Source organism: Urocampus carinirostris, chromosome 19, assembly GCF_059441175.1.
Source record: "Urocampus carinirostris isolate Australia breed hairy pipefish chromosome 19, RoL_Ucar_1.0, whole genome shotgun sequence".
Taxonomy (NCBI): Eukaryota; Metazoa; Chordata; class Actinopteri; order Syngnathiformes; family Syngnathidae; genus Urocampus; species Urocampus carinirostris.
The window spans coordinates 27,874,423-27,900,193 of NC_142367.1; the positions used below are offsets into that span (position 1 = coordinate 27,874,423).

Here is a 25,771-nt window from a genome sequence, read left to right on the forward strand (position 1 = left end):
ATTATATTCATGATCAGGAAGTTGACAATTAGTTGTTCAATATAATACAATACGGTAATCCTTCGTTTTTTTGCCTCGGTTGCTTTCCAAAGATGTCCCGTGACAGTCAAAACACACAAATTAGAAACTTTCTTTTTAATCTTTTAACTAGGTATTTATTAGTCAAGAACAAATCCAAATCACAGGCTCAAGAATCTGTTGTAAAAATAAAAGTACTGTACCAAATGTCAGAAACCAGGACAGGAAACAGGAAGCAGAACCCACTCGCGTAACGTAACTCACAGTCTATTGGGGATAGGAGGAATGAGGGCACACTCGATCCGGGGATCGTCGGTCGCAGAAGTAGATTGATCGGAACGAGGAGGTGGTCAAAATCAAACAGTTCAGGGCGAGAACAAAACGAGCAAAATACAGGCAAAAACGGGGATTCACAGGGCTTGACGTATCACAACAGAGTTTAGCAGGAGTTCCGCAGACGCTCCGACACCAGGCGACTCACAAGACAGCGTTTAAGTAGTCCCAGGGAGCAATCTGTCATCGCGTTTCAACTGGTGTCCATGGGCGGCGCCAATTGGGCACCGTGGCAACCGTGACAGAACCTGGCGCCACAAATAATGACACCAAATAATTTCCGTACTGCCAAATTGTGATCTCAAAAAATGCCGTTTTATTGCACAACTGTATGGAATAAAGACATGATCCACCTTACTTTACATGATACTTTGCTGCCATCATGTAAACTGGGTGGAAAACTGCATTTAACTCCGGTTCTTCTCTACAGAAACCGCATATTTTTCCGTTATCAAACATTTTTGAAAAAGCACAAGGGAGCAACAAGGGAGAGCGAAAGTGTAAAGTTAGCTATTTTTAGTTGTCTATTTCTCAGACTCCTTTGCTATGAAATTAACCTGTTTTTATATTTCTAATGTACAAGTAATCATCACACACACATTATTTCTATTATTTGTAATACGTTTTCAGTCTAATTTTCATTGTAATGTAATATGACACTCATGTGTGACTCCTTTTCCTACTTATCTGTGACGTCAATAAACCACGCCTACTGACCGAAGGAGGTCAAAACTCAATAAGTGTTTTTATCTGAATAATTCTGCCAGCAAAGAGTTTATATCTTTATAAACTCTGACAGAGAGACCCGTGTGTGGCTCCAGAGCAAGTCGAGCAGTCCAGTTTGTTGGCGATAGAAAGCATCTTCCTCCTCTTTTAGGCCAATTTTACAGGTACACGAAGGGGTTAAATATTCATTTAAAAAAAATAAAACAACAGGGCCATTGATGGTCTTTTGTGGCTAATTAGTATCAGCCCACCCATGGGCCAGTTTTGCTTTCACTTGGCCCACTTGACTTTGAGGGTGGGACACCTCTGAGTGCTTTGAAAACAAAAACAAAAAAGCCTTCCGACGCTTTCAAGTGGCTCTTGTGTTCGTGTGTGTTTTCACGGGACTGTTTGCCTTTCGCCTCGGTGCAATGTCTCCTTTTCTCTCCTTTCTTCTTCTTGACACTCTTGTTCTTTCTGGACCGGAGGCCTCAGATTCCTTTTCACTGTGAGGGACACATCAGCGTGATCGATTCAGGCCCATATATACTTTATTGTGATTTATGAGCTTCTTTGTGTCACGATTGCCCATTGCCCTCACCTGTGCCCGCTCGTTTGGCACCAGTTGCCGCTCGTTGCCCGATTGGTTCCCCCCCTATTTACAGTCAGTGCTCTCATTCACTCCTTGTCAGTCCGTCAACGAGCCTTTGCACTTGCAAGGCAAGCATTTTGACGCTGTCCCGTTCTGTCCGGTATCAATTCCATCAGTCCCGTCCTGTCCTGTATTTTGCTCGTGTCTCCTGCATCTAGTATTGATTCCATCTGGCCCGTCCTGTCCGGTATCCTGCTCGTGTATCCTGTATCAAACCCGCCTGTCCCGTCCTCACCTGTATCTTGCCTGTGTATCCGGTATCGATCCCGTCTGTGCCGTGCGATCCTGTATCCTGTATCCAGTATCAATCCCGCTTTTCCTGTCCTGTCCGGTATCCTGCTCGTGTATCCTGTATCGATCCCGCCTGTCCCATCCTGTCCGGTATCCCGCATCCGGTATCGATCCCGTGTATCCTGTATCGATCCCGCCTGTCCCACCCTGTCCGGTATCCTGCATCCGGTATCGATCCCGTCTGTCCCATCCAGTCCGGTTTCCTGTATCCAGTATCGATCCCGTCTGGCCCGTCCTGTCCTGTATCCTGTATCCAGCATCAATTACGTCTGGCCCGTCTAGTCCAGTACCCTGCTCGTGAATCCTGTATCCGGTATCGATCCTGCCTGTCCCGTCCTGTCCGGTATCCTGCTCGTGTATCCTGTATAGATCCGGCCTGTCCCATCCTGTCCGGTATCCTGCATCCGGTATCGATCCTGTCTGTCCCGTCCTGTCCTGTATCCTGTATCCAGTATCAATCCCATCCATCCTGTCTATCCCATCCTGTCCGGTACCCTGCTCGTGTATCATGTATCCGGTATCGATCCTGCCTGTCCCGTCATGTCCGGTATCCTGCTCGTGTATCCTGTGTCGATCCCGCCTGTCCCGTCCTGTCTGGTATCCTGCATCCGGTATCGATCCTGTCTGTCCCGTCCTGTCCTGTATCCTGTATTCTCTATCAATCCCGTCCATCCCATCCTGTCCAGTATCCTGCATCCAGTATCGACCCGGCCTGTCCGTTATCCTGATCGTGTATCCTGTATCCATCCCGTCTGTCCTGTCCTCACCTGTATCTTGCCTGTGTATCCTGTATCCAATATCGATCCTGCCTGTTCCGTCCTCACCTGTATCTTGCCCGTGTATGGTATCGATCCCATAGGTCCCGTCCTGTCCTGTAACCTGTATCCAGTATCGATCCCGTCCGTCCCGTCCTGTCCGTTACCCTGCTCGTGTATCTTGTATCCAGTATCGATCCTTCCTGTCCCGTCCTGTCCGGTATCCTGCTCGTGTATCCTGTATCGATCCCGCCTGTCCCGTCCTGTCTGGTATCCTGCATCCGGTCTCGATCCTGTCCGTCCCATCCTGTCCAGTATCCTGCATCCAGTATCGATCCCGGCCTGTCCGGTTTCCTGATCGTGTATCCTGTATCGATCCCGTCTGTCCCGTTCTCACCTGTATCTTGCCCGTGTATCCGGTATCGATCCCGTCTGTCCCATTTGGTCCTGTATCCTGTATCCGGTATCGATCCTGCCTGTCCTGTCCGGTATCCTGCTCATGTATCCTGTATCGACCCTGCCTGTCCGGTCCTGTCCTGTATCCTATATCCAGTATCTGTCCTGTCCGTCCCATCCTGTCCAGTATCCTTCATCCAGTATTGATCCCGGCCTGTCTGGTACCCTGATCGTGTATCCTGTATCGATCCCGCCTGTCCCGCCCTCACCTGTACCTTGCCCGTGTATCCGGTATCGATCCTGTCTGTCCCGTCCTCACCTGTATCTCGCTCGTGTATCTGGTATCGATCCCGTCTGTCCCATCTAGTATCCCGCTCGTCTGCCCCTGCCTTCCCGTTTTCCCGCGCCTGACTTCTCTGCCCAGCGATCGCCGAATCGTTGGCGTTTCTGTTCCCGCGCATGACTGCCCCGCTCCCGTAAATAAAGCTGGGTGTGAAACCGTTACGCGTTTGGGTCCACCGTGTGTCCGGGTCCGGCAGTTGGTGCACATTTCTTTTATAGCTCAGCCTGTCAAATACCACATTAAGCGTAACAGAACAATTCAAATTTTATCATGTGCCAAAATAGAGCGGCACGTCAACTCCAGGAGAGGAATGAGGTTTTTCCTGAGCCAGCGTGTATCTCGTTATTTGCATTCTCTCCAATCTTGGCACTGCCCTCATCGTTGCTCTTCTTTATTTGTAATATATGCCTCCTTAAAGGGGCAGTTTGTCATATTTAGGGTCTACTAGTGGTACAAAAATATTTCATTCATTAAAAAAAACCCACATTGATGTGAATCCTAGGCAAAAATACACAAATGATCATACCAGTGTTATTTTTTTAATGTTATAAATGTTTCCATATGTTGGCCTGGAGAGGGATGGGTGCCACCAGGCTGTACTTGCCCAAGACACTCCACAGGAAAGGGCATGATTCCCTGTTAAAAGGTTTTGTACCACTAGGATGCACAAAGTATTACATGGGTTCCCTTAACCCAGGGTTGTCAAAGTCATTTGAACTCAGGGGCCACATGATAGAACAAACGTTCTGTCGGGGGCCGGACTAGTGGATTAAAGCGAAAGAAAAAGAGAGATAGAGAAAAAAGAGAAAGAGGGAGGGAAAAGGAGAGTAGGCGGGACAAAGAATGAAAAAGAGAGAGAGTGAGAGAGCGTGAGAAACAAAAGAGATAAAAAAGATAAGTCGTGAGAGAGGGGGAAAGAAAGGAAGCGGAAGAAAAGAAAAGAGCGACACAGAGAGTGATAATACCTGATCTATCATTTAAACAGTATATGTTGAGGAATTTGTATTTCTTTTACATAGGAGAATCCCTACCTAGTACTCGCCACCATCTTTGTCAGTCATCTTGCTGCTATGCTGTGCTCTCGGCACTGGTTTTTGTTTGCTTTAGAGAATGCAGTGCCATCTAGTGCTCAAATACAACACACTGGGGATTTCAAGGTGGGGTGCGGCATTTGAAGGCTGCAATCATGACTTAAACAAGGAGATGGCGACAGAGGGACCCGTGATTTGCGTGCATTTCTTATTTTTTTTAGGTTTGTTCCGCTCTGCCCTCAACAGGCCCAAAAAATAAGAGAAAAGCAGTCCAGTGCAATGGAAAACAAAGCATAAGGGCTCTTTGAACTCAGTTGGGTCGTGTTGGGAATTAATTATCAAAATGTACCGTTTATTAAATTGTTCGAATGAGTTATCTGACTCCATTAATCAAACACAACCTACCTTCACCCAACAATCATGCGCGCTCGTTTCTTGAGAGAAAAATGATCAGGAAAGCCGAATTTTGCACACGGGGGCGGATTTATTTTCTTAAAATAAGAACTAAGTGTACTCAGAAGACGGCCGAAGTGAGATTGGAGTCTGAGTGGGAAGCCTTCTTCTGAAGTCCTTTAGCTTTCTCTTATTTGCTATCTTCTCCCCGCATAATGGTGTGCTGGCTCCTCCCATGGGCGTGCCAAGGAAGCCCCCTGGGCTTTACAATCTCATCCACGAGCGCCTTGATGTCTGACTTCCCAAAACCACATGGCCTCCACGAGTGCTGTTATCAAAATTCCCTAGACAAAATATTCTGCATTTCGAACAGCCTGCCCTTGTACATTGTACTAAAGCCCACTCAGTGAAAATCTCCATTGCATTATGAGTCAATCGTATAAAATCCTTTATAGTCAAATGTATAAAATCCTTTACCTGTTACCACATACTTAATAGAGAACATATTTAACTTTTATCTTCATCAGGACTACACAAACCATGCACCTGCCCTTTCAATTTAATATTATTGGCATCTCATTTGCTCCTAAATGTCACTTTTCCCTTTTTAGTACTCGCGTGAGAGAAACTGTGTGACACAAAGTAGATTATATTAGATGCATGTTTTGAATTTGCACAAAGAAGATTATATTTGAGACATGACTCGAAAATCAACAATAGCGGTTAAGCGGAGAGAGGCTATTATCGGTATTGTTAAGAAATCAAATAGTGAACACCGCCCAGCTTTATTTGCCGGGCGTGTACACGCAGATTACGTAACGGCCCTTTAATTGAACTTGACATTTGATATAATGTTCCTCGCTGTTTGTCACCAGGTGAGTCTCTGTTTGGAGTAACATTTCATGTCCGTGTCTTTCTCTTCACCTGATTTTTCTCTATAAACTCCAAAATGTTTATAAACTATGTTAAGATGATCCGACCGTGTAAAAGAGTTACTCTAAAACACACCATAATGCAGACGGATAAAAAAATCCGCCTAAAAGCATTTCTGCTTTGCTGGACAATCCTTGCTGTAATCCGTTTGTTTTGCTCCGAAACAAACTCGTAAAACTATTCCCAATATGGCCGTTGTTGGGAATTAAACTGTATTTACAAATGTACAGCACGGCGGCGCAGTGGTTAGCGCTTGTGCGGCACAGTTCATGTCATGGGAACCTGTCGTGGGTTCAAATCCAGCTCCAGATTTCCTGTGCGGAGTTTGTATGTTCTCCCCGTGCTTGCGTGGGTTTCCTCCGGGCACTCCGGTTTCCTCCCACATTCCAAAAACATGCATTTCAGGTGAATTGGCCGGTCCAAATTCTCCCTAGGTGTGAATGAGTGAATGAGTTGTCTGTCCCTGTGTGCCCTGCGATTGGCTGGCAACCAGTTCAGGATGTCCCCTGCCCACTGCCCGGAGATGGCTGGGATGGGCTCCAGCCCCCCCGCGACCCTAATGAGGATAAGCGGTACGGCTAATGAGATGAGATGAGATGAGACAAATGTAGCGTTTACCAAATTGTTCGAATTAGTTATCCATTGACCAAACACAAACTTTATTCTCCTAACAATGCATGCTCATTTCTTAATGGGAACATGAACAAAGATAGCGGGCATTTTCACACGGGGGCAGATTTATTTTCTTAAAGTATTTATTAAGTGAATTCCATCGAATTTAGCCGAATTATTGTCGAATTCGTCGAGCCTCCCATGTCTGATCCCCCGTCTCTATTCCCGTCTCTCTCTTCCGTCTTCCGTCCACGTCTTTTTGACATGTCGGGGCATCGGCCTTCGCCGCCGCCTCGCCGAAGAGCGTCGCAGATGTTTGTCTTTGTGCGTCTGGCCTTCTCCCGTCAGCATTCACAGGAATTCTGTTATTTAAAAGACGTCTGATGCATTCCATAACCTTCTAATGTACCTTGAAGAAAAACAGTCAGTGAATATCTCTATTGCATCAGACTGAGTACATATACTTATTTTGTAGTTAATTTTATAATATCCCTTATAGTCAAATTATAGAATCTTTCACCGTTAGCCTCTGTCCTTTTAAATGACACCACTCTCGGCCGATAGCAGGCTTTTTTTCACGGTCCACAGCTCTCATTAGCCAATAAGAACCTTAGATGATCAAACCTAGACCACCATTTTTGGGGTCAAATATGTCAAAGTGTCCTTGCGCAAGACACTGAATCCCTAATGCCCCCGATAGCAGGTAGTCGCCTTGCATGGCTGACGCTGCCATCGGTGTGTGAGTGTGAGTGTGTGTGAATGGGTAAGTGTGAAATACATTGTAAAAGTCTTTGGGGGGTCTTCATTGACTTGAAAAGTGCTATGTAAATGCAGACCATTTGTCAATTTAATGGCGCTCTTACTCGTGGTATTACGGTAAGCCGTTTTCCATTGTGTGACGTCATGACGCACATACCATATTTGGTTTGGCTAATTGTAGATCGCCATTTTGAATTGAATGGAGCCGTGTTGTTGTTTGCTTGCTGTTGAGGAATAAATATGCTTAAAGGCTGAACCACAATGTCCTGCTTATTTTCTCACGCATTAGGAAACTGCACACTCTACACTCTGACATATCCTTAACAAACTATTACAAAAAAAAACACTTCAAAATATAATTTTGTATTTTTATTGTGTGCGCAGTGCAATGTAAACAACTTCTTCAAGACGTGTAGGTCCTATAAAATTATTTTTTTTCTTCAATAATTTGATAATCTACACTTCACTTAATTTCATTATGCTGTTTATATTTTACTTGCTATTTATCCACCCTGTCCTCAATCGCCCTCCCCCCCCCGAAATACTACAATTCCCTAAAAGCCCTTAACAGGAAGTGACATCATTTGATTGTGGTGGGAGTTCAACTGTGGAAAGAGACGTAAGCTTCGAATTTTACTCTTTTTACTTTTCTTATTTGATTTTAAATATGTTATACTTGTATTACGAACTAGTAAATTCATGGAAAATCATGTAAAATGTTTATTGAATTTTCTTTATTTATTCTGTTGTGTATACATGTACACGTATTACATAAGGGCATTTAAATGAACTTGACATTTGAAATAACGTTCCTCACTGTTTGGAGCAACATTTTATGTCCACGTCTTTCTCTTCACCTGATTTTCCTCTATAATCTACAAAATATTTATAAAATATTCATTAATTAGCAAAATTAAAAAAAAAAACAATTCAAATAATTTGTATTTTAGATCATCGTTTTGTGCAATGTAAAAAACTTCCTCAAGACGCGTAGGTCCTATAAAATTATAATTTTCTCCAATAACTTGATAAAATACACTACACTTCATTTCATTCTGCAATTAAATATAATGAGTTTATGCACCCTGTCAAAATGTCCTCAATTGCCCCCCAAAAAGACTACAATTCCATAAAAGCCCTTTACAGGAAGTGACATCATTTGATTGTGGTGGAAAGAGACGTAAGCTTCGAATTTCTCTCTTTTTACTTTTTATTTAATTTTAAATGTGTTATAACTTTATTAGGAACTCTTAAAGTTCTACCCTGTTATGGAAAATCATGTAAAATGTTTATTGAGTACAATTTTCTTTCTTTAGCTGGTTGTGTGTACATGTACACAGGGTTAGGTAGGGATACTTTAACTTGATTACTTTCAATGACTTTTGGATTACTCCAATACCAAATACGCTAATAAAAGACAAAACAAACTAAATAGGAATGAAATCACTCAATTTTGTGCAGGCTCGGGGAGTAACGGAATACATGGAACGGCAAAAATGATGTTGGATTGATTTTCATTTTGTTTCTGTGGCATTTGATGTTCGTTTTGCCGGAGATCAAAGAGATCAAAGCCAGGAGAGAAAGCTTACCACGTGTTGTGAGTCATCATTTGATTCATATTTAGTTTATTTTGTCTTTTATTAGCATGTTTGGAATTGGAGTCATCCAAAAGTCATTGAAAGGAATCAAGTTAAAGTAACCCTACCCAACCCTGCATGTACACGTATTACATAAGGGCCTTTTTAATTAACTTAACATTTGATATGACGTTCCTCACAATTTGTAACCGTTAAAATTAACTTGTAAAGTAACTTAAAGGGTTTGTGTATAAAAATAAGCCCTGCGGTGGTGTTAACTAGTTTTGCATGTTTTTTAGAGTAAAAGTTCAATTTATGCTCACAAAGTGATAGAATCCAAAGTCCAAACTCGGGGTTAAATAACTGAAGTAGACTTGCTGTTGACTCATGCAAATTGATAATGGAAATATATGTTCTTTAACGACAGCCCGCAAGCTTTTTCACTCCACGGACCGGTTTTGCACGGAGATACTGCGATACTGTATTTCAACGCACCGGACACACTTTGACGTACGCAGCTCTCGATTTCACTCCATTTTTTGTTTTTTAATGCGGTTGCTGTCATGTTTCTTAGCATCAGAGTAGCCAAAAAGGATACTCAAGTAAAAGTACTGTTACTTCAGAATAATATACCTCAGGTTGACAGGAGCAAGAGATACTGCTTTTGTATTTAGGAATCATGGATAAAGTAGTCCTACAAACTAACCTCTGCCAATGAGTCAAGTGTGAATTTGCAAGCCATTAGGCACATACATACTATATATATATCCTTCCATCCATTATCTGCACCGCTTATCCTCATTAGGGTTGCGGGGGTGCTGGAGCCAGCCAATCACAGGGCATATAGAGACATACTCATTCACACCTAGGGACAATTTGGACCGGCCAATTCACCTAACATGCATGTCTTTGGAATGCGGGTGGAAACCGGAGTGGCCAAAGAAACCCATGCAAGCACGGGGAGAACATGCAAACTCCACACAGAAGGTTCGATCTCATGACCTCAGAAATGTGCCGCGCATGCGCTAACCACTGCGCCGCCATGCTGCCCATATATTTTATCAGTTTTTTTCAATTGCTGCTGCTAAATGTTATTGCACTTATTCAATGCACTATTCTTCTTCATTGCATTATTATTATTATTATTATTATTATAACTTAGGCCAGTTTTTCTAAGCACTACGTTGTTATGACTTTTTGGCCTTTATAGTCTTATCATTTTTTTTACATATATGCAAACAGCACTCCAGTGCAAATCTAGTTGCGTACAATATTTCCCAACGTTGATATCAATGACAATAAAGACAATTGTAATTCTAGATCAGGGGTGTCAAACTCATTTTAAGTCGGGGGCCACACGATAGAACAAACATTCTGTCGGGGGCCGGACGAGTAGATTCAAGAGAAAGAAAAAGAGAGATAAAGAAATAAGAGAAAGAGGGAGGGAAAAGGAGAGAGGGCGGGACAAAGAAAGAAAAAGAGAGAGAGGGAGAGAGCGTGAGAAACAAAAGATGGTGAGAGAGGGGGAAAAAGGGAGAGGAAGAAAGAAATCCAAAGAGAAATAGAAAGACAGAGGGAGAGAAAAAAGAAGCGAAAAGGAAAAAATGAAGTTAAGAGTAAAATAAGTTAAAAAGAGACAGAGAGAGAAAGAAAAAAAGAGCAACAAAGAAAGAGAAAAAGAGAGACACAGAGAATGAAAGAGAAAGAGACAGAGAGTGGGAGAAAAGGGGTGGGAAAGAAAGAGAGAGAGAGAGAGAGAAAGAAATGAAAGTACAGTGTCTTTGTGAGAGGCACCTGGCTTTGGCAACATCAAGTTGACATATTTCAACCTGCTGCTTGTTTTTCTCTTGTGCTTCTCTGAGTATTGTCTCGCGGGCTGGATTCAATCCCTTAACAGGCCTGATCTGGCCCGCAGGCCGCCTGTTGGACGTATGTGTTCTAGATGAAAAAAAATGTCTTGAGCCTCAACTAATGAATGAATGAAGACTTTGTTTCAAACATTAAAATAAAAACAGGACAAAAACAATAACTCAATAACAAAATAATGTTATCATCACATGTTCGAAAAGGGGCAGTAAGAAGCATATGCTTATTTTCTCTACCCCTTCATCTGCCTTATTAAGTACATTTTACAGATAGCTCCTCTTTTGTGTCTAAATACAATCACAATCTCCAAGACACACACACATTACACAGGTCAGATAGCAATAATTATAATAACAATCTTTAAAAAACAATTTCCTGAGAAAAGATGAACAAAGTGCAAAACGAAGTATTGAAAGGCAATCAAGCGAGACGATGAGGCGACATTCCAATGTCGGGCGAATAAAATCAGATTACTTGTCATAAAAGCATCTTTGGACAAACAAGTCCTGCCCATTTGGACTATTGTTCACACCACAAACACCGCAACAAGCGCTCACAATGCTCGCCTGAGTGACAAAGAACAGGTTTTCCAGGAGGGGCCAAAGTATAAATAGGATCCTGTAGACCGGCGAAAAACACTAGACGCTCTCCTGCACTCGAACATGATGCTGCGGACGACGTGCGCGCTCTTTTTGGCCGTGCTGCTTAACACTCTGGGTGAATGCATACGCTCGCCTTCTCAACATGACTGACTCTGCTATGGGTGTGTGGGTGAATGGGTAGAGCGGGAAGTCCATTGTGAAATGCTCGTCTTGGGACCAAGGGGTCAAGGTTAGATTCCCGGCTCCTCCGTGTTATATGTCGAAGTGTCCTTGGGCAAGACACTGAACCCCCTCATGCCTCCGGCAAGCAGGTGGGTAGGTGCGTAGCATGGCTGACTCTGCTATCGGTGTGTGAGTGTGTGGGTGAACGGGTAGAGCGGGAAGTGCATTGTAAAGTGCTCGTCTTGGGACAAAGGGGGCAAAGTTTGATTCTTGGCAGGTCTGGGTTAAATGTGGAAATGTCCTTGGGCAAGACACTGAACCCCCTCATGCCTCCGGCAAGCAGGTGGGTAGGTGCCAACATGACTGACTCCGCTATCAGTGTGTGTGTGCGAATGGGTAAAGTGGGAAGCGCATTGTAAAGTACTCGTCTTGAGATCAAGGGGTCAAGGTTTGATTCCCGGCTCCTCAGTGTTCTATGTCGAAGTGTCCTTGGGCAAGACTGAACCCCCTCATGCCTCCAGCAAGCAGGTGGGTAGGTGCCAACATGACTGATTCTGCTATCGGTGTGTGAGTGTGTGTGCGAATGGGTGGGAAGTGCGTTGTAAAGTGCTTGTCTTGGGACCAAGGGGTCAAGGTTTGATTCTTGGCAGGTATAGGTTAAATGTGGAAGTGTCCTAGGGCAAGACACTGAACCCCCTCATGCCTCCGGCAAGCAGGCGGGTAGGTGCCTAGCATGGCTGACTCCGCTATCGGTGTGTGAGTGTGTGGGTGAATGGGTAGAGTGTGAAGTGCATTGTAAAGTGCTTTGGAGGTCTTCAGTGACTGTTTATAGTGCTATAGAAAGGAAGTCAGTTTACCATTTCACCATAAATGTTAATCATTATCTGTAATATGGGATTTTACCATTTTTATGAAACAGTTTTACTATATTTTCATCTTGGGTCTTTTTGTAGAAAAATAAAAAGAATAGAAACCGAATACTTCAAAAAAGCAAAAAAAAAAATCTACTAGCGGAACACCACTTCTTGTGGTGTGTCTCAGGTTAGTACAGCCTGGCGTCGCCCATCCTGCTCCAGGCTGTTTTTATGGGGTAGGGGTTTGCTCCCCCCACGCGAAATAAATAGTACTGGTATCCATGGTTACCAGTAGACTCGGATACGGCACCTTTGTCATCCGGTGGCCGTTGTTTTTGGGTGTGCAGCATCACCTCGGCAGCGGCATATTTGCTGTCACTTTCTACTATTCGAAAAGTGAAACGTGAAATTAGAGCGTCTGGTATCTTGGGAATTGAATAGTCTGTCCTAAAATGAATGTATTCATGTCAATATGACTGTTTGTCAATAGTAAAGATGTTTTTTGAGCTCCAAGGAAAAAAAATGCAGTTGCCAGACAAGCAAACGGCAATATCGCTGAAATATTAACACTCTTCTCTTCTTCTCTCTCTCTTACAGGTGGCTCAAAAGCTCAGGGTAAGTTCAGCGATAAGTTGTTGCATCCCTTTATATCATAATCGATTGTCAAGAGTTTTAGTCCCACTTTGGTCCGGCGGAGGGCCATATTAATAATAGAGTTCTTCCATTTTTTAAAATCTTCAACACAGCATCGTTACAAACAAAATCGGCATGAAAGTTTCAAAAACACAACAAAAATATCAATATTTTGTATAAGCGTAGAAAATCCCGTCACATGTCCAATTCAACTTCAGGGATTCGGACCAACAATATGGATAAAGAAACAAATGCTGAAGAGAGCAGCTCAGTGGAGGACTTTTATTACAAAGAAACAAAATTAGAAACAAACTGAATATTCTGGGCTTGTAAATAGGACACAGTTATTCCTAAACAAGCATCGAGAAATCGCAGACCGATATTTTTTGTAGGAAACTTTGCCGAAAATGAAACTGAACAGATACGGGATTTTCCAGTCCAATTTAGGGAATGACATCTTCACAAGAGACCTTTGTTAAGACTGGATTTAGTTACATTTTGCAGGTGATATCATAAACCTTTATGAGACTTATCAGAACACCGCTTGGAAACATTGCTGGGATCGTAGTGAATAAATAAAAGCATCAAATGAATACAGCATGTAAATACTTCATTCAAATATGTGGATGTACATACTGTTTAAATAATAAAAGTAATATAACTAGAAATCTCACGCAATGGTCATATGATATTCAGTGACACGGATCGATAATCTAACAAGAGCAACAACAAAAAGACTGTTACATTTGTCACTTTAAGAAAGTGGTCATCGTGAAACGCACTATTCTGGAAAAACACAGGGAATATAGATTCAAATATTTACAAATGAATGACAAAATGCAAAACGATGACAACGTTTTATATACTCGACAAAAAAATGCACGTTAACTGACTGCATGCGCCTTCGAGAGACGAAAGAAAAGTGTTTCATAGGGAGCCGGCTCTCTTCGATCACTTCAAGGAGTCGGCTTATAGAGCCGCTTTGTTCACAAACGACACATCACTATTCATTTGTTCATGGTTCTTCTTGAGCAGCTCACCTTTATAAAATAAGAGCCATCGTCTTTTTCTTTGAAACAAAGTTTGCGGTTAAAGAGACCGTCTGCGTTATTCTGCGCCTCCTAGTGGTAGGAAAAGAACTTCGATGATTTCAAAGAAAACTTTTTTGATTTGATTCGAGAAGGAAAATCCATGAACTATTATATAAAATATTCATTGGCAGAGAGATTTGTGTTTATTTGACATGAGATGAGGGGGGCTCACATGTGCTTCTATTCTTCTTTTTTGTGTCCCTTTTTTAAAAAAAAATCAAGTTTTCTTCATTTATCTTTCATTACTCTTCTGAATACTTTTCCTTTTCTGACATTTTTCCATGTCTCATCTTTTTTTCTTTCCATCATTTCCTTTCTTCTTCCCTTTTCTTCTCTATTGCTTAATGTCTTTGATTTTCCTTTTCTCTCGTTCTGTATTTGATCTTTCTTTTCTTCCTAAGCTGTTTTCCTCATTCTTTTCAGTTTTCCCCTTTTTACTGTTTTTCTGTTTGTGTTTCTTTCTTTAGTTTTCTCTTTTTCTTTTTTCCTGTTCTTCTTCCCCTCCTCCTTTTTCCTTCCTTCAATAAAGGAGGGGCAAAAAAAGGGAATCATTAGCATTTTGGTCATTTTGAGTCACCGTAGTTTGTATTATTTGACACAACACAGTGACATCATGCTACACACTGTAGCTTTAATGGTTTTTTTTTCCTCCCGCAGAATGCGGAGTGGCACCCCTCAACTCCAGGATTGTCGGTGGCGAGGACGCACCCTTGGGTGCTTGGCCCTGGCAAGTCAGCATGCACGTCAACGGGAGTCACATTTGCGGCGGCTCGGTCATCTCGCCGGGGTGGGTGCTCACCGCTGCCCATTGCATTATCAGGTAAGGTCCTTCCAAATCTTCTCCACTTGAAGGTTCGCCATCTCCTGGCCTAAAGTCGTAAATGCGGCCTCAGTCAGCTGGTTCCTCAAATATGAATAAACTCCTTTTTTCATCTCATTGAATTGAAACGGGGGATTTGTGTTCAGTGTTAAACTGATTTTAGCCTTTTTTTAGGCTACACTAACAAAATGACCCCAGGGACGAGCATGAAATCGCGACCCCCTTCCCCCGCTGCCTTTCCTTCCAGCTTCCTAATGTGTTGCGAGTCCCGAAACAGTTGTGCTAAATGTTTGATAAAAGCAGATAGTTTATTCATCCCCGTAGGGAAAGTCACACTTCCAGCAGTATCCTTGTGTTGAAAAATAAAATAATAAAATATAGAATACAAAAATACCCAGTATAACGTTTTGCTATAGAGTATTTAAATAGTGCTACGGAAAATAAGCACTGTCATAAAAATAGGGTCATATGCAAATGTGGGGGTGGGGTTTTATGTGGGCTTTTACTCCCCCGGGTGGAGTTAAAGAGCCTCATGGCATGAGGAAGAAATGATCTCCTCGGTCTGTCCGTGGAACAAGACTGTGACGGCATTCTGTCGCTGAAGCTGCTCTCCTGTTTGGAGATGATGCTGTGTAGTGGATAGACGCAGTGGAAAAACATTGTAAAGGCTCTTTAAACTCAGTTGGGCATTGTTAACACGTATTCAATTGAGAAAACATTCTACTTTCAACCTTTTAAGGACACCTCAAACAATGCACCCCACATTTAGGTAGTATACCCTCAATTCTAGGCTATTCTTTTCGGGGCAGTTTAAACACTGCGGCTTTAATGCACCAAAACTTTAAGTTCTTAATTATAATGTACTCAGAATATTTCAACTTCTTCATCCGAGTATCATGTCCTTATTTTATATTTGGACTACAGTGGAAGTTATCTATAAAACATGCTACACTCCTCTTTCCGTATCACGGGGGTCAATGTTATTCCGCAGAATTTCCCTTTAATCGGCGAGAAACAATAACAAGCGGAGGCAATCTGGTTCTTTACCACGGCAACAACACAAAAAGACACGTCCCCGTTACGATCAGGCACTATTCTCCGCGGCCGGCGCCGTTGTCTAGAAATAAAGGGTTCCAATTTAAGGCGATGCGGCGCGCGTTCGTGTTTTCGTTCGACGCAGTAGTAAATAAGCGCTCGCCTTTGTGATCGCCATCTCGAACGGTCAAGTCAAGTCATGCTTATTTGTTTGGCCCTTCATCACAAAGAGTCTCAAAGGGCTGCACAGACCACAGATCATTGCAAACCACAGACTTTTATGACACCATCCCCTGATCTAAAACCTACATGAGGGCAAGGAAAAACTCAAAAACCTCAGTAAAGTCAAGTACTGTTTATTTGTGACGCCCTTAATCACAAAGAGTCTCAAAGGGCTGCACGGATCAAAGACTATTGCAAACTACAGACTATTATGACACCATCCCCTCATCTAAAACCTACATGAGGGCAAGTAATACACAGATATTGTCAACATCAAATTTAGGTTATTCATATGCTATAGAATAGAAGTGTGTTTTAAGCTTAGATTGAAACATTTCCACTGAGGTTGCAGATCGGATCTCAGGGGGAAGAGTATTCCACAGCACCGGGGCCTGAATAGGTTTTCAAAAATACTGATTTCTTCTTGGCTCTTGGGATCTCTAGTAAACCAACGTTTTCAGAGCAAAGGCTCTAGACCTGAACATTGAATTTGAAAGATATGAGGGAGCCAGTCCATGCGTGATTTTGTATACTACCAACAGAACCTTCAAATTACATCTTAAGCTAACAGGGAGCCAATGCAGGTTAGCTAAAATTGGGATCACGTGGTTAAACTTTCTTGTCTTAGATAAAAGCCTGGCTGCAGCATTTTGTACCAGCTGAAGGCTCTTGACTTTGGACTTTGGGAGACCGGAGAGTAGGGCATTTCAGTCATCGAGACGGGAAGTAACAAACGCATGGATTATAATTTAAGCATTAGGACTGGGACATCATGGGGCGAATTTTAGCAATGCTGCGAAGATGGAAGAAAGCTCATGTGATCCGAAAATACATGACGTGCAGGGGTAGGTGGCGCTCTGTGTTCCGCAGCCGAATTCCCCACGCGGTCGTTTTTTGGTGTGTGCCGTGGCGAAAAATGGAAGAAACGAGTTGATTTTTCTGCCTGTTCTGCTTGTCAAAGACCAAATCGAGTGCGGTTCTTCGATTTGAGCACGTGATTTTTTTCGAGGTGCACTGTCGTTGGGGATTTACGGTAGTTCTTGGCGAAGGGTGTGCGGGAAAATTGAGTGAGGCGTCTTGCACTTGGATTGAAAAACCTGCCCAGGATCAACATTGTGCAAATGAGTCAAGCGTGACTCATCATATCTCTAAAAAGATAAGAGGCCAACATGGGTATTTATTCATAGGCGTGTCATCGACCAACCCAAAATGGGACATTGGCGTTACCTCGACATAGAAGGGATCGGCAAACGGTTGGCCTTTCGCTGGAATCGTGTGACAGGGTTCCCGCAGATCCTTGAAAAGTCTTAAAAGGTCTTGAATTCACCCTTGGAAAAATAAAGCCTGAATTGGCACCAAAATGTCATAAATCCGGGCAGCACGGTGGCGTAGTGGTTAGGGCGTGTGCGGCACAGTTCTGAGGTCATGAGATCGAACCACCTGTGTGGAGTTTGCATGTTCTTCCCGTGCTTGCGTGGGTTTCCTCCGGGTGGTCCGGTTTTCTCCCACATTCCAAAAAACATGCATGTCAGGTGAATTGACCGGTCCAAATTGTCCCTAGGTGTGAATGAGCGAGTGAATTGTCTATCTAGCTATCTATCTTTGTATCTATATCTATGGTATCTATCTATCTACCTATTCACAAAGTGGACCTTTCCAATGTCCTATCTTGGTATCTATCTATCTCTCTATGGTATCTATCTATCTATCTCTATGGTATCTATCTATCTATCTTGGTATCTATATCTATGGTATATATCTATCTATCTGTCTATCTATCTTTCTATCTATTTGCCTATCTATCTGTATATATGGTATCTATATCTATGGTATCCATCTATCTATCTTGTTATCTATCTTGGTATCTATATCTATGGTATCTATCTATCTGTCTATCTATCTGTGTATCTATCTATCTTGTTGTCTATATCTATGGTGTCTATATCTATGGTATCTATCTATCCATCTATCTTGGTATCTATCTTGGTATCTATCTATCTAGACATCTATCTAGACATCTATCTATCTTTGTATCTATATTTATGGTATCTATCTATCTATCTGTCTATCTATCTATCTTGGTATCTGGAGGTCGGTGGTTCGCGCCCCGGCCGAGTCATTCCTAAGACTTAAAAAGTGGTCGGCGGCGCCCTCTGTTGGCTGCGGCTGCATCGGCTCGCTACAACGAGTCAGGTGCAATCGACATTTCGTTCTGTGTACAATGTTACACAGAATGACAATACAAGGAAATTATTATTATTATTATTATTATTATCTATATCTATGGTATCTATCTATCTATCTATCTTTGTATCCATATCTATGGTATCTATCTATCTGTCTGTCTATCTATCTATCTTGGTATCTATATCTATGGTATATCTATCTATCTATTATCTATCTTTGTATCTATATCTATGGTATCTATCTATCTCTCCAGGAAGTGGACCTTTCCGATGTCCTTTTTATGAACTAACCGGTCGGTATCTCCCCTTCTCCCCGCCGTTAGCCTGAAACTGGGCGAGTGGCTCCTGTACTTCGGCAAACAGAACCAAAGCACGACGGCGGAGAACGAGATCAACCGCACCGTGGCCCAAATCATCGTCCATCCCGGCTACGACGATCAGAACTTCCAGAACGACATCGCGCTGATGAAGCTGAGCAGCGACGTGACCTACAGCGATTACGTGCGGCCCATCTGCATGGCCAGCAACTCCAGCCGCTTCAATAACGGGACCATGTGCTGGGGGACGGGATGGGGGAGACTCGGCGCTGACGGTGAGTTTCTTCCTTTTCTTCAGGATTTCCTCGCCCTCCTGTAGCTTCCGGATCAGACTTTTTCTCTGTGGCTTGCGGGCTTGGGTTAGGGTTACTTGAACTGGATTGCTTTCAATGACTTTTGGATTACTCCCATACCAAATATGCTCATAAACAGGGTTGGGTAGGGTTACTTGAACTGGATTACTTTCAATTACTTTTGGATTACTCCGATACCAAATATGCTCATAAAAAACTCAATATGAATCAAATGACTCCATTTCGTGCAGGCTTGGGGAGTAACGGAATACACGGAACGGCAAAAATGATGTTGGATTTCTTTTCATTTTGTTTCTGTGGCATTTGATGTTCGTTTTGCCGGAGATCCAAGAGATCAAAGCCAGGAGAGAAAGCTTACCGCGTCTTGTGAGTCAAGGAAAAGGAGAGAGGACGGGACAAAGAAAGAAAAAGAGAGAGAGGGAGAGAGCGTGAGAAACAAAAGAGAGAGGGGGAAAAGAAAGAGAGAGGAAGAAAGAAATCCAAAGAGAAATAGAAAGACAGAAGGAGAGAAAAGAAAGTGCAAAGGGTAGGAAGAGAGAAAGGAGAGAAAAGGAAAAAAGGAAGTTAGAGAAGAAGAAGTTCAAAAGACACAGAGAGAGAAAGAGACAAAGGAAGAGAAAAAGAGAGACACAGAGAGTGAAAGAGACAGAGACAGAGTGGGAGAAAATAGAATAGAATAGAATCTACCTTTATTGTCATTGCTACAAATGGGATAACATATTGTGACAACGAAATTGGGCATGACACTCCAGTTTTACACATTCATAGTGAGGTATGAGCAAGAAGATAAAGGAACAGAGAAGATAATGTTATAAGACAAGGTGGAAAAAAGGCGAGAGAGAGAGAGAGAGAAAGAAAGAAAGAAATTCCAGTACAGTGTCTTTGTTCAGGGCACCTGGCTTTGGCAACATCAAGTTGACATATTTATACCTGCAGCTCGTTTTTCTCTTGCGCTTCCCTGAGTGTTGTCTCGCGGGCCAGATTCAATCCCTTAGCGGACCTGATCTGGCCCCCCGGGCCGCCTGGGCGACACCTGTGTGCTAGATAGATACCATAGATAGATACATAATAGATTTAGATTTATTCATCCCCGTAGGGAAATTCACACTTCCAGCAGTATCCTTGTGTTGTTTATTAACAGATTAACAGGATGACCTCAGGGTGCTGTGCTGTAGTTTAGCAACAGCGGAGTGGATAAAGTCGCACGCTAGGCCACGGGTGTCAAACAGGCGGCCCTCAGGCCAGATCAGACCCGCTAAGGGATTGAATGGTTCAATCTTTGCTAACATGAAGACGCTCTATAATATGCTTAAAAATCTGCCACCGTATGTAATTATTATGATTTTACTGTTTACTTCTTCAGCATTTTCGGTTCCCTTTTTTTGTGCTAATTTTGTTTGTAATAATGCAATATTTAATCATGCATTTTTTTTATAAAAACAGTCTGCTGGACAAAAGTGGTACTACAACTCTTAGTGTCGAATTGTGGATGCTCTTATCCGCATCGATTTAACCTAGTTAGTGGCACGTGAATCACGTGATACAACCAATGGATGCCAAAGCTTTTGATCATCGGTCTCATCGATGAGTTGTCGCGACCCTAAATATTTTATAATTTACACAAACATTAAAAACAAAACGAGTTGTTATCAGTTGATATAAAAGAGCGGATGAATGAGCGTCGGACTCCAACGATGCTCACCTGCTTTCGTTCTCTTCTATATTTTTTCTCAAACGACATAGCCTGCCGCCATCTGGTGGCCGGCGGTGGTATTGCACTGCGATAAAAAAACTGAGGAGGCCGCTGTGTCTCTATTTCCTCACAGAGCCGAACGTGGCCTTCGAAAGACTGCAGGAAGTTAAGATTCCCATCATCGGAAACAAGCAATGCAGTTGCGTCTACGAACTGGTGGACAACATCAACGTCACCAGCAATATGATTTGCGCCGGAGAGGAAGGAAAAGGAATCTGCCAGGTGAATATACCGCAAATTTTGGCATAAGCGTGTCCAAAGTCTGGCCCGGGGGCCAGTCACAGCCCGGGATCCAATTCTTACCGGCACAAAATGATTCATACGGGAATTTTAGCCCCACAAACGTCGATCGAAAATGGAAAGTTGTAACGAGTAGGTTTGTAGTATTTCTCTTGCAGTACTTTTGTATCATAATAGTACCGTAGTAGCATTTTTCTAGTATTTATATAGTACTTTGTTCTTTTCAGAATGAAATCCAAATCATCTTTTAGGTCCTTGTTTTTAAAACCAAAATGTGATAGATTATAATATTTCTGTAGTATTATTTGTGTCGGCTCTTTTGGCCCGGCTCAGCAAATAGAGTCGGCTCCTCCGGCACCTGAACGACTCTTCAGATTGTTTTTGTCGCTTCTATCCATATATTACCGATCATGATGTAACATTAAGCACATCATGACTTAAAAGGTGGGGTTAATGGAAAAAAAGGAAACTAGATCAAAAGAAAAAAAGGAAAAGAAAAAAGAAGAGGAAAAAAAAACGAAAAAACAGGAGGGATGTAAGAAAAAAAAAAGCTAGGAAAAAAAGAGAGAAATAAATTAAAAATAACATTAAAAAAGGAAACTATGAAACAAAATAACAAAAAAAAGCAGGAAAAGAGAAGTAAAAAGACAGGAAAATACGATAATATATGTATTATTTGCCCTCATGTAGGTTTTAGAGCACAGGTGTCAAACATCCGCCCCTCGGGCCGGATCAGGCCCGCCTAGGGTTTCGATCCGGTCCGCCAGACATCACTGAGAGAAGCGGGAGAGAAAAATGAGCTGCGGTTTTAAAACTGTCCGCCAGGTGTCGCCAAAGCCAAACTAAAGCTCTTTCTCTTTTGGTCTCTTTATCTCTCTCTTTCTCTGTTTTTTTATTATTCCAGTCCTTCTATCTTCTTTTGTTCTCTGACATTCTTACCCTTTCTTTCCATTTCTTTCACTCTCTCGCTTTCCCTTTCTTTTTCACACTCACTCTTTTTCTCTCTATCTCTCTTTGACTCTCGCTTTCACTTCTAATTTTTCTTTGTTTCTTTTCCCCCTCTTTTTTATATATTATTCTCTCTCTATACCGCTCCCCTTTTCTTTCTCTCTGTCTCTCTTTTTCTCTGTTTCTCTCTCTCTTTTATTACTTCAGTCCTTCTATCTTCTTTTTTCTTTCTCTCTTTTTATCTCTTTCTTTCTTACCTTCTCTTTCACTCTCTCGCTTTCCCTTTCTTTTTCACACTCACTCTTTTTCTCTCTATCTTTCTTTGACTCTCTCCCTTTCACTTTTAATTTTCTTTATTTCTTTCTCTTCCCCTATTTTTTATATAGTATGCTCTCTTTATTTTTCTCCCCTTTTCTTTCTCTTTCCTTCTCTTTCTCTCTCTCTATTGCACTCCTTACTCCGTCTCCCTTGTTCTCTTTATATTTCTCTTTTTCTCTTTGTCTCCCTCTCTCTTTCTCCTAAATCTACTAGGGTGGCCCCTGTGACATTTATTTTCTAGCATGTGGCCCTCCGCTAAAATGAGTTTGACACCCCTGTTTTAGAGGATGGTGTCATAATGGTCTGTAGTTTGCAATAATTTGTGAGTTTTTCCTTGCCCTCGTGTAGGTTTTAGATCAGGGGATGGCGTCATAATGGTCTGTAGTCTGCAATAGTCTGTGGTCTCTGCAGCCCTTTAAGACCCTTTGTGATTAAGGGCCAAACAAAAAAACATGACTTGAGTTTTTTGAGTTTTTCCTTGCCCTCATGTTGGTTTTAGATCAGGGGATGGTGTCTACATAGTCTGTAGTTTGCAATAGTCTTTGATCTGTGCAGCCTTTTGGGACTCTTTGTGATTAAGGGCCAAATAAATAGGACTTGATTTGACATGACTCGTAAACACACAAAAGGATAACGGAAACAAACCCCAATCTTTTTATCGGTTGTTTTTTTACTTACTCGGGTATATCTTGTCATGGTATTTTGGAGAAAGCGAGACGGGCCGGGGGCCACAGCTCGCCCACCCTTTTCCCGATCCTGATCTTGCACCCGTGAATCGTATTCCCAGGGGGATTCGGGCGGACCGGTGCAATGCAAACAAGGATCGGTGTGGATCCAGGCCGGCCTGGCCAGTTTCGGCGTCCCCTGCGCCACCGGACTCTTCCCCGAAGTCTTCGCTCGCGTCTCCTATTACCAGGACTGGATCACGGCGCAAGTGGGAGGAGCCAATATCAGTTTCCGCACCTACGAGTCCGACGGCGCGGACGCCGACCAAGCTTTCGTCTGCCCGGACCTTTCCGACGACTCGGCGGCCGCCGCCGCGCTTTCCAGTTTCGGCCTCTTGCTTTTGGCGCTTTCGCTACAGGCTTTGTAAGCCGCTCCCAATTTTTTTGCGTTTCCAGTTTGGTTTTCCTTCCAACAGAAAAGCTCGTCATCGCGCTGTGAACGTTCCTGTCTTACATTTACTGTTTTAATCATCAAATAGGACATATTGTAAAAAGATTTTCCATGTTCCCCGTCATTTTCCCCAGTTCTGAGCGTTGACACAAAGTGGGTGAGCAACGCTTAAAACAACAGTGAGCAACGGCAATCCCAAGTGTGGCATTTAAGTCATTATTAAACGTGTCCAAAACTTGACATCATTTTGCTGAATTTCCGGCAATGCAAAATCATTTTTAGCTTTTGAATTGATTTGACTCATGTATGATTGCCTACAAACATCATTTGTTGTGATGAAATGCAATGAAATGATCTGCATTTCTATGGCGCTTTTCAAGTCAATGACTTCCCAAAGCGCTTTACAATGTGCTTCACATTTCCCAATAGCGGCCTTGCAGCCATGTAAGGCGCTGACCTGCTTATTGGGGGCATTAGGGGTTCAGTGTCTTACCCAAGGACACTACGACATGTAACACGGACGAGCCGGGATTCGAACTGGGATACCTTGATCCCAAGACGAGCGCTCTTCCTCCTGAGCCACTGCCGCCCTAATGTAACACAAACTTTCCTCTTTTTCCCTGTTTTTTTCTACTTTTTTAAAAAATCCCTTTTTAAAAAAAATCTCATTGTGTTTATTTTTTTCCTAGCTGTTACTTTTTTCATGCTTTTTTGTTCTCTATTACCTTTTTTCCCTTTATTTGCTTCTTTCTTTTCTTCTGGCTTTTTTTCTGAATTTTTCATTCTTTTTTTCCTCTTCCTTTTGTTTCTTTTTTTCTCAGCTTCTCACTACTTTTTCATTTTGGTATTTTTTTTCTTTTTTGCTCTATTTCTCCCCTTCCATTAAGTCATTTTTTGCATTGTTTTACATAATATTTGGTCTTGTTGGGATGAAAGAAGCAAAAACAACCTGAAAAGCCATTTGGGATCCGAAAGAGCCGCTTCTTTTTAGTGAGCCGAGCCGAAGAAGCCGATTCTCAAAAAACTCTACTGACTTTACTCCACTTTGTTCGACTTCGACCTTGTTTTCAAAACACCGCATTTGGAACACAGCGTCAGGGGAACTCGTGTATTTTGACCTTCATGCACTCTAACTTTGACTTCATTCGCTTTTCAATTAATTTTCATTTTTGTGAAATGGCTAGATTTTCTTGTGCGCGGAAAAGCTCTGGGTAGCTTAGAGGGAACATTGATGGTCAATCTGAAATCAATGTTCATTCAAAAAATGGGAAATCGCCCTATTTTCTGTTAGGGCCTGACACACCTCCCGCCACCAGGGGGCACCGACCGGGGTTTGAAGTTTTCCAATTATCTTACCTGTGCCGGATTATCCATAAACTTTAAAAGGACATTTTGAGCATTGTCATTTTACGTTTCTCCTTCTATTATCCCTTTCCGGTTTCAGGCTTTGTCGCTGATTCGGACTTTGATTGGTTTCCTTTTGATTGGACATTTCCTTTTTTTTAATTTTTATGAATCCATGTTTGTTTGTCACTGTATATCACCTTTTGTTATTAAATGCATTCCCTTTCAAGCGCCGCTGTTTTTTTGTTTTTTTGTCCACGGACTCAAACTTATTAGAAACACCTAACCCCCAAAGGACCCGGGGGTGGAGCCTGGTTCCTGTCCTCAAAATACCTGCCCCCTAGTGGTCGACAGAGGCTACCGCAACTCGCTTTGGGAATGAATGGACCGTCGGGACGCCTCAACTACAGTGTCGCGACATGGATTTTTGCGGTACTGCAGCTACCGTTGGAAATACATTGAGCAGTGTCAAACAGGCGGTCTGCGGGCCAGATCAGGTCCGCTAAGGGATTGAATCCGGCCCGCGAGACAACACTCAGAGAAGCGCAAGAGAAAAACAAGCTGCAGGTTGAAATATGTCCACTTGATGTTGCCATAGCCAGGTGCCTCAAACGAAGACACTGTACTTGTATTTCTTTTTCTCTCTCTCTCTGTCTTTTCCACCCCTTTTCTCCCACTCTGTCCATCTCTTTCACTCTCATTCTCTCTTTTTCTCTTCCTTTGTTGCTCTTTGTGTCTTTTAACCTCTTTTGCTCTAACTTCCTTGTTTCCTTTTCTCTCTTTTCTCTTTCTCTCTTCCTACCCTTCGCGCTTTCTTTTCTCTTTTCTCTCCTTCCGTCTTTCTATTTCTCTTTGGATTTCTTCCTTCCTCTCCCTTTCTTTTCCCCCTCTCTCACGACTTTTTATCTTTTGTTTCTCACGCTCTCTCCCACTCTCTCTTTTTCTTTCTTTGTCCCACCCTCTCTCCGTTTCCCTCTCTCTTTCTCTTATTTCTTTATCTCTTTTTCTTTCTCTTGAATCTACTGGTCCGGCCCCCGAGAGAATGTTTGTTCTATGGTGTGGCCCCCGAGTTCAAATGACTTTGACACCCCTGTCATACTGATGGAATGTTGACGTCATTGAGACACTGGGCAAAAATTTGAATACCACAGA

At 42.5% G+C, this 25,771-nt stretch overlaps 1 protein-coding gene across 1 annotated transcript; it reads left to right on the plus strand.

The window, feature by feature from the left end:
• The first annotated feature begins 11,229 nt into the window (after nt 1-11,229).
• Nucleotides 11,230-24,848, plus strand: LOC148347901 (chymotrypsin-like protease CTRL-1). The gene is made up of 6 exons (XM_088324221.1): nt 11,230-11,381; nt 12,880-12,897; nt 14,664-14,826; nt 18,593-18,861; nt 20,727-20,875; nt 22,947-24,848. The coding sequence occupies exons 1-6, from the start codon at nt 11,327-11,329 to the stop codon at nt 23,250-23,252; spliced, it is 960 nt and encodes a 319-aa protein (XP_088180347.1). The 5' UTR covers nt 11,230-11,326; the 3' UTR covers nt 23,253-24,848.
• The last annotated feature ends 923 nt before the right edge of the window (nt 24,849-25,771 follow it).